This window comes from Sceloporus occidentalis, unplaced genomic scaffold, assembly GCF_023333645.1.
Source record: "Sceloporus occidentalis isolate IW3139 unplaced genomic scaffold, rSceOcc1.0.p SCAF_2, whole genome shotgun sequence".
Taxonomy (NCBI): Eukaryota; Metazoa; Chordata; class Lepidosauria; order Squamata; family Phrynosomatidae; genus Sceloporus; species Sceloporus occidentalis.
The window spans coordinates 213,375,095-213,384,483 of NW_028316982.1; the positions used below are offsets into that span (position 1 = coordinate 213,375,095).

The 9,389-nt window shown below is 37.7% G+C and overlaps 1 protein-coding gene across 5 annotated transcripts in view; it reads left to right on the forward strand.

Annotated features, from left to right (window-relative positions):
* The window catches only part of LOC149319677 (lipase member H-like), a 28,968-nt gene extending 20,032 nt beyond the window's left edge, over positions 1 to 8,936 (forward strand). For all 5 annotated transcript variants that reach the window (XM_089512182.1, XM_089512183.1, XM_089512179.1 and 2 more), the window contains 4 exons: positions 33 to 128; positions 3,311 to 3,422; positions 4,443 to 4,616; positions 7,113 to 8,936. In XM_089512182.1, coding sequence (XP_089368308.1) covers positions 33 to 128; positions 3,311 to 3,422; positions 4,443 to 4,616; positions 7,113 to 7,200 — 470 coding nt within the window. In that variant the 3' untranslated portion in view covers positions 7,201 to 8,936. The remainder of the gene's footprint in view (positions 1 to 32; positions 129 to 3,310; positions 3,423 to 4,442; positions 4,617 to 7,112) is intronic.
* The last annotated feature ends 453 nt before the right edge of the window (positions 8,937 to 9,389 follow it).

The following is a 9,389-nucleotide window of genomic DNA, read 5'->3' on the forward strand; positions in this document are numbered from 1 at the left end:
TTTTGTTGAACACATTCCAATTTAAATTGCAGGTTATTATGCTGATAAATGGAAGGAGCGTTTAATTGAAAAGAACCCTCCTGTGACAACAGCATACTTTGACACTTCTGACAAAGACCCATTCTGTAGTAAGTGATTAACCATTCTTCTCATGCTTGTCCCAACTTATATTATCTAGTAGCATAATGAAAACAAAACAAAACACTTTTTTGCTTTCTAGATAACCTTGGGCACATTCTTGATTAGATATATTTCTTTGTTGCTTTGCCATTTATGAAATTCCATCGTACTGGAAATATCCTGGAGGGGGAGAATGTTAGAAATGGGAAATTATCTGTACAACTTGGTAAAATATGAGAAATGAGCTGATATGATAAGAAGAAAGAGCTGGATTTGCACTGAATCATGAGGAAAAGATTAATCTTAAGAAGAGAAGTGTAATGAAAGATGTGCAAGTTAGCTAAGGATTTAAAACCGTGCATTACAGGTCTGATGCCTTGAGATGTATATCAGTGTTTTTTTAAAAGAATTTTCATTTCTGATAAATGAATACAGTGCGCCCGCACCATACGCGGGCGCGCCATACGCAGACTTGAGCGTACGCGCTTAAGCTGCAGCAAGCACGCAGGGCGGAAGGGGCGGCGTGTCCCATTCAATTGAATGGGCGCGCGCGCCCGTTGCACCCCGCACGCGCCCGCGCCGCTGCACCGCCACACACGAGCCCCATTGTTTCCAATGGGGCTCGAGCATAGGCGGAATTCGCCTTACGCGGAGGGATCCGGAACGGATCCCCCGCGTAAGGCGAGGACGGACTCTATGTGCATTTTCTCATCTGTTCCTGTGTACATGGAATGGAAAGCAAGAGATGATGGTAGGATTGCTGGTTCTGCCTGTCCACCAAACCAAAGGTTACATGTATTTAAAGACTCTTCAAGACAACTATTTTTGAGAAATGTGGATTTGGACATAGGAGATCCAAAATTTTGTTTAGTCACAAAATTATGAGTGACTTTAGGTCAGTCTTCCTCTTGCAGCCTAAATTACCTCACAGAGTTATTGTGAGGATAAAATGGAAAGGAGGGAAAGTCATGCATATGGCCATAAGCTCATTGGAGGAAAGTAAACTGTATTAAAAGTTGGTTTATACTATGGGTAATAACTAACTTTTAATATCATCTCACATAATGTCAAAAATTGAAAGGCTGTAAAATTACAGATATGGGTTTACATTCGTCCAGTTAGTCTGACATCAGTACCAGGAAAGATTCTGGAGCAGATAATTAAACAGAGAGTCTGTGAACATCTAGAAAGCAATGCCATAACCACAAAAAGTCAACATGGGTTTCAGAGAAAAATGTCATGCCAGACAAATCTGATATCTTTCTTTGATAAAATTACCAGCTTGGGAGATGAAGGGAATGCTGTGGATATAGTATATCTTGATTTCAGTAAGGCCTTTGACAAGGTTTCCCATGACATTCTTGCAAACAAGCTTGTAAAATGCGGGCTAGACAAGGTAACTGTTACATGGATTTGTAATTGGTTGACTGGCCGAAGCCAAAGGGCTCTCAACAATGGCTCCTTTTCATCCTGGAGAGAAGTGACCAGTGGGGTCCCACAGGGCTCTGTCCTGGGACCAGTGTTATTCAATATCTTTATCAATGACTTGGATGAAAGAATTGGGGGCATACTCATCAAATTTGCAGATGACACCAAGACACCAAATTAGGAGGAATAGCTAATACTCCAGAGGACAGGATCAAAATTCAAAATGACCTGAATAGACTAGAAAGCTGGGCCAAAGCTAACAAAATGAAATTCAGCACTTAGGGCGGAAAAATGAAATGCACAGATATAGGATGGGCGACACCTGGCTGAACGAGACTATGTGTGAAAGGGATCTAGGAGTCCAAGTAGACCACAAATTGAACATGAGTCAACAGTATGATGCGGCAGCTAAAAAGGCCAATGCAATTTTAGGCTGCATCAATAAAAGTATAGTGTCTAGATCAAGAGAAGTAATAGTGACACTATATTCTGCTTTGGTCAGGCCCCACCTGGAATATTGCATCCAGTTCTGGGCACTACAATTCAAAAAGGACATTGAGAAACTGAGCGTGTCCAAAGGAGGGCGACTAAAATGGTGAAGGGTCTGAAAACCATGCCCTATGAGGAACGACTTAGGGAGCTGGGGATGTTTAGCCTGGAGAAAAGAAGGTTAAGAGGTGATATGATAGCCTTGTTTAAACATTTGAGGGGATGTCATATTGAGGAGGGAGCAAGCTTGTTTTCTGATGATCCAGAGAACAGGAGCTGGAGCAATGAATGCAAGCTACAGCAAAGGAGATTCCATCTCAACATTAGGAGGAACTTCCTGACAGTAAGGGCTGTTCGACAGTGGAACACATTACCTCGGAGTGTGGTGGAGTCTCCTTCTTTGGAGGTCTTTAAGCAGAGGCTGGATGGCCATCTGTCGGGGATGCTTTGATTGAGAGTTCCTGTATGGCAGGGGGTTGGACTGGATGCCCCTTGTGGTCTCTTCCAACTTTATGATTCTATGATTCTATAATGCAGTATTAGTATTATGCTACAAACATAAAATTGTGCTATTTCAGTCAAAATTAACAGGTCTATCACTATGTGCATTTCCCCTTTGGTAATGTGAGGGACTATCAGGATAGAGCAAAGAAATTTAAATATTTCTTTATAGTTTGGACATTATCTGAAGCCTTTGCGGTATGACAGTAATTAGAATTTTCTGGAAGTCTAGTTTACTGTTTCACTGTTGAATAGTGTTTAGTGTCAGAAAATTATTTCTAATTCTTACTTAGAATTTCCTTTCATGTAATTTTAATTCATTGGTTCGGATCCTATCCTGAGAAGCGGATATCTAGAGGCAGTTGGTTTATCAAATTATCAGATCTGGAGAGGTAGAAACCTTTAGAAAGCAGGAAACTCTTAAGTTAGGATTAACCTGAAGCAGCCTAAAATAGTTTTAATTCCTGTTTTGTTTACACATTTACAAAGAAATCACGGGTCTGTACTCTCAAGAAGAATCCTTGGACTTTTGTCATTAGGAGAAGGACTGCGGAGTATGTCCTGAATCATACTTAGTCCCAGCTAAAGTAGGTCCACTAATTAACTGTTGAATGATGGGTCTACACTAGTGTGAATCACAGTGGTTCAGTGGGTATACTCTAGTGGGGACTACCTGTAAAATTCAGACTTGTATGTTCTAATGAGTATCATTTGAGTATGACTATGTTAGAAAAATTGTTATAGTTTTTCTTTCTTTCTCCCTCTCCCACAGTGTATCATTACTTTGTGGATATTATTATCTGGAACAAAATCAGTAGGGAAGGTTTCATAAAAATCAAAATAACAGATAATGCAGGAAACACAACAGAATCCAAAATTAATAGGTAAGTTTTATTATTTGATTTGAAATTGAATTCATATGAGGATAACTTCAAGCTATTTTCTTGCTAGGAAATAATGTCCATAAAGAGCAAGAATACTTATTTCTGGTAAATGACATTTGGTTTGGAGTGGCAAGTTGCATATAAATATAGGGAAACACATAAAAATATAGATCCATGCAAATTGAATTATAGCATCATAGTGTTGAGAGCCATCATGGTATAATGGTTTAAGTGCTGGACTATGACTCTGGAGACTGGGATTCAAATCTCTGCTCAGCCACTCAGTGACCTTGAGCAAGACACATTCTCAGCCTCAGAGGAAAGCAAAGGTAAACTTCTGAACAAATCTTGCCAAGAAAACCCTTAGGTCAGAAATGACTTGAAGGTACACAACAAGAAGTTTTGGCAATAAGCCCATTGGCTATCTAGTCCCACTCCTGCCAATTCATGAATCTAAGCAAACTAAAGCATCCATAATAGTATGGTCACCAAATTCTGTTTAAAATGCTCCAGTGAAGGAAAGTTTACTACTTTATCAGGTAGTCTGTTTCATTATTGAACAATGTTTAATGTCAGAAAGTTATATCTAATTCTCACTTAGACTTTCCTTTCATGTATTTTTAATCCATTGGTTTGGATCCTACCCTGGGAAGCAGCAGGAAACAAGCATACTCCATCTTGTACATGACATCCCTTCAGATATTTAAAGATAGCTATAATCTCATCTCTCAGTCTTCCCCAGGCTATCAGTAGTTCCCTTAAGTGTTGCTCAAAGTATATATTAGAGATACAGGGTGGATCAAATGTGCTTATGGGATTTTCTGTTGTGTACCAAAAGAATTTGGCTGGCTTTGGGTGAGCAAAGGCCACAATTTGCTGCACCACTTCAGGCAGCAAGTGGAGCAAGTGTCTTGGGCTAGCTTTCCTCTCACAGACTAGCCAGCAATTCTATTGTGACCATCCTGAGTATATCAGGATATGTTGGTACCAATGTAACATTGCATCTTGATTTCCCTTTAGTGATGCAGCTGCATTTCACCAATATAAACAAGCCAAGATACTTGCTGGATTCTACCCAGATTTTGACAATATATCAAAAATTGCCTTGACATACTCAACCAGCAATACAGTTGGCCCAAAGTACAAGCTTAGGGTCCTAGAAATGAGATTAAAGTCTCTTTCAAATTCTGAAAGGTAAGTAGAATATTGCAGCAGAAGTGATGAGTTCTCACATATGCTTCATATGGATAGAATGTGATCATCACATATCTCCAGATATGTTATCCTTTATATTGTTTATTTTGCTCATATTTTATGTATATCTGCCTTATTTACAATTCAGAAGGTTAAACTGAAATGACAATTGAATTATCACATTGCCTAGAGTTCCTTATTGCACTATCATAACCTGTAATCACATAATTGCATCTTACAGTTTGGTAAAACACGTGGAATTGATGTGAACACATAGCTTCTGTAGTTATTTATAATTACTGTAATTATACAAATACAGAGAGATACATAAAAACAACAGTACTTAACTGAGCGATAAATGTTAATTAAATTAGAACAAAAATAGATAAGAAAATGCATAGGCATGAGAATGTAATGCTCAAAATGTAATGCTCAAAAATTGCATAAATGTGTAGCGTAATGTATAGCATGGTAACAATATTAAAAAGGAAACCAGGAGCAAGAATGAATACAATCTGACCAAATGCAAAATCATATTGGGGGGAAAAAGACTCTAGGACCTAGGTGATAAAATGGTTCTTTTTTCTGTGTGAAATGAACAAGCCTTTTCTGTGTGTTTTTAGCCAATTGCGAATGATGGAAAATACTCTTTAGCAAATGGAGATCAAGGTCAAGGCTGAGAATAAGCCAGTTCTATAAGAATAGGGAACTGAGATTTTCAAAATCCAAGGGAAAATGACAGAGAGTTCAACCCTGGCTTCATGATCAGGATGCTTACATACTAAAGGTGTATACATTTTATGCCCTGTGAGATTCCTTCCTTAGAGATGGATGGCTGAGAGACAAGGAGTTGGGGAAATATTTTTTTTTGTTTTTGTTTTTGAAGAATTTCACTCTTAATAAATTTTGTATTTTATTTAGAAGATTTATAAATTGCCTTTTGGGTAATATATATCCTAGTAAATGAAACTTAAAATCAGAAAATATAAAGTAACAAACTGTTGTTAACAATAAACAGTTAGAATTAATAATTAACATACATACAATGAAATCTTCATTATAAGACCAAATAATTTAGAAATTTAGTATTGTCCTGAATCTTCTTTAGGTTTAAATTTTGGTGTTAAAAAGCCTTTTCCCTCATCCTACCAGTTGTGCCAGTTCACAACCCAGTTTGTCTGATGATTCATATAAAGCAAATGTTCTTCTTAGAAATTATAGTTATCATAGCTAGTTATGCTGAGGGCAAACTTTAAATTATTCTCTCTCTTTTTTTCTCTTCAGTTAAATTAATCTTAAAAAATAATAGTGCCAAATAAATAGGATCAGATGTTAGTGTGAATAAAAATGTCCTGTCCAACTTAACAAATTTGGGAAATTAGTAAACATCTTATATGCAGTATATAATATATACTCAGAGCTAGTGTAGTGTAGTGGCTTAGCTGTTGGACTATGGGCCGGGAGATCAGGGTTCAAATCCTCACTCAGCCATGGAAACCCACTGGGTGAGCTTAGGCAAGTCATACACTCTCAGCTTCAGAGGATGGCAAATTTCCTCCGAAAAATCTTGTCAAGAAAACCACACGATAGATTCACCTTAGGATTGCCATAGGTCCGAAATGTCTTGAAGACACACAACAATATATACTTATAATTTGAACAGAGTTTATCAGAGAAGGAAACATAAGCAACTAAATAGCTAACAATTTTCCATAGATTGGAATAAATACACATTTATAAACTGATCCAAAACAAATTTTAACAAGTTTCCTAATTTGAAAATATTTTACCGCCTCTGCATTACCCAGAATTAGTAACTGTATAATTTTTTGTCCTTCTCTGATATACCTTATTCCAAGTTACCATGTTATGCTGCATATTATATATTTACTATTTTTTGACTGTCTTGTCAATTAGTACCTTTAGTTTTTTTCTGTCAGTTCTAGAAGACATCCAGATATGGGCTTTGGTGAGTGTGTGAAATTCTTGGAAATAGTGTAACATAATTTTAACTGACTTTCTGACCAAGGATAAGGCAAAAGAATAAATGAAGTAAAGAATTCCAACTGTGGGGAAGAGCTACTGCCAACAAATCTTGTGGACCTGACATATCCTTGGTGTCCTTAAGACAGGAGTGGACAGTCACGTGATGCCTCACAGCCACTTTAGTGACTTTCACTGCAGGTGCACTATGAAACTGGATTTGCCCTGTCAGTTAAGATAGGGGCTGACATTTTATTTTTCACCTTTAAATCAGAATGTTGAAGGTTCATTTGTAAAAAAAACAAACGTTTCTTTGTCCTTCACTGACAAAGAGCCCATATGGGTGAGCCCATATGAATCCACACACCCACCAAAAATTACTCATGCCTGATTTAAGAGAATGAGAATACTCATGATCTTAACATTTTATGGATCAATTTATGTATGATACTGTCTGTCTGTAGCAGATGTTGGATTTCTTTCAAGTACCTTACCTCCTTTTTTTCTGTGCAGGATTCAGCTATGTAGATATGATTTCACATTGCTTGAAAATATCGAAACAACCTTTAAACCTATTCCATGCCATGACATCATTGAGTGAAACAGTAACTTCTTTTAAGGATAAATTTTCAGACAGAAATGGCATTAAGTTAACCTGGCTCTCTTGAGAAACGCTAAAGTTGCAAAAATTTATTTCTGTCTTTGAGGATCACAGAATGAACTTCTGCAAGAAATTCAGCTATACCCAGTATGTTAAGATACATATCATATCCATAATCAGTTTCTGATTAGCAAGAAGTGTATCAATGCTGTGAATCATCCTTTTATAGACTTTTCAGTCTTGCAAGTAGTTCCATTGAATTTAATCATAATGACAGTTTGATCTCTATATGTAGGATCAGAACTCATAAAAACTTGAATTTTTCCTCAGTACCTTTGGAAATATGTAGCTCTGTTTAATGTGAATTTGAATGGTCAGTAACTCAGGAGGCAAAAGACCTTTTCAGGTGTGACTAAGCATGCACAGGACCAAATGTGATTACCAAGCCCTCTTCATTTGCTTGTGCTCAATGCACTAAGAACTAACTAACTTCTGATTTCTCAGGGATATGTGGGGCTGGGGTTAAATATCTACTGATATGCCTGCTCCCAGTTTTAATTCTGTGTTTTCAGGTGAACACTTCAACATGACTAAGCTAGTTTGTGCCATCCTTTTGAAAAGTATAGAACAGAAATAATCCAAGTTGACACAATTTTTAACTTCCATGGCTCAATGCTATGGGATTCTGAGATTTGTCATTTTTTATATTTAGCTTTCTCTGACAGAGTGCTCTGGTGGCATAACAAACTACCAAATGCAGAATTCCATAGCTTTGAGCCATAGTAATTAAAGTGGTGCCAAACGGGATTATTTCTGCAGTGTGGGTGAAGCCTAAATAAGGTTATTGAATGAAGTTGGTAGTAAGTGTTGCATCAAACAAATGTTTCTTTAACTGGGTAAGAAAGAAAAATCTATAACTTCATTCAGACATTTGTCATTTGAGAACTATCCAGGACATGTAGACTATTCCCACCCCATAGAGGCTGACACACCTGCAAGTTATGTCCCCTGGCCAACCATGCATCAGTTGGGGAACATAACTGATATGCACATTAGTGACTATATAGCAGGACTAGATCGTGTTTTCTGAACAGCCACTTCATGCATTTGACACCCATTGATGCCAAACAAAGCTTACACATTTTGCTTAGAAAAAGGAACAATAGGAGGAGGTATACCAAGTTATGCTCCTGGAGAAAGTGGATGGGAAGATGGTATTCTCTTTCTGTCGTAATCCTAGAACTCAGGGTCAGTCACAAACTGAATGGCGAGTATCAAGGCAGATGAAGATAAGTGCTTCTTACACAGTGCATTGTTAAAACAAGGAACTTGTTACTGCAAGATGTTATGATGGCTGTCAATTTGGAGAGTTTTAAAGAGGAATTGGACAAACTGATAAGGTTATTGAGCAGTGATTAGTCATGATCAATGTACATTCCTTCCAGTACCAGGTGCAGAGTGCCTCTGTATATCACTTGCTAGTGAATATAAGACGGCGCAGTTGCACTTACCATCCTACTGTGGACATCTAGTTATCACTGAATGAACGAAGCCTTTGCTCTAATCTTCCATATGGCTCTTCTTACGTTCGATGTTATGTTCTTTTATCAACCCTGACCCAAGAAATATTGATTCAAAAATGTGTCTACGAAATTCAGCAGAACATATTTTCTTACAGGTTATGCTTAGTGGTATGACCTTGTTTGCCATTATTACCACTGTCATTTTGGCCTGTAAATATTATTTTTATATGCATTTAATAAATATTTGTTTATTGAAAGGAATGGCCATGTTGTTTTATTACAAAGCAGTGCAGAAAGCATTTCTCTTGTAAGCAAGAAGCAGTTACCTGGGTCTATTTTGTATGTGTATGTTTCCACATGAGCCACATCACAATTATTGGTAATTTGAGAGTTAAATCAGATAGCATAGGGCCTCAAGTTATGTGTCTGCCCTTTCACATGTAAGCCATTGTGTTTGTTTTTCCCTCCCACTTGTAATAGTCCAAGTAGCAGATGGGTGAGCTCAATGCTTCTCCCTGAGTCAGGATCAGGGAAAGAGAAAAGTCATTAAAACAGTGAAGGGGGAAGCTGAAAATGTGGAAGGAGCTATTGTTCTTTACCCCAGTGAAGCGGGGAGCAGCAACTGAGCAGTTGGTCAAATAGCAACTGCGAAGCCTCTTGCTCATG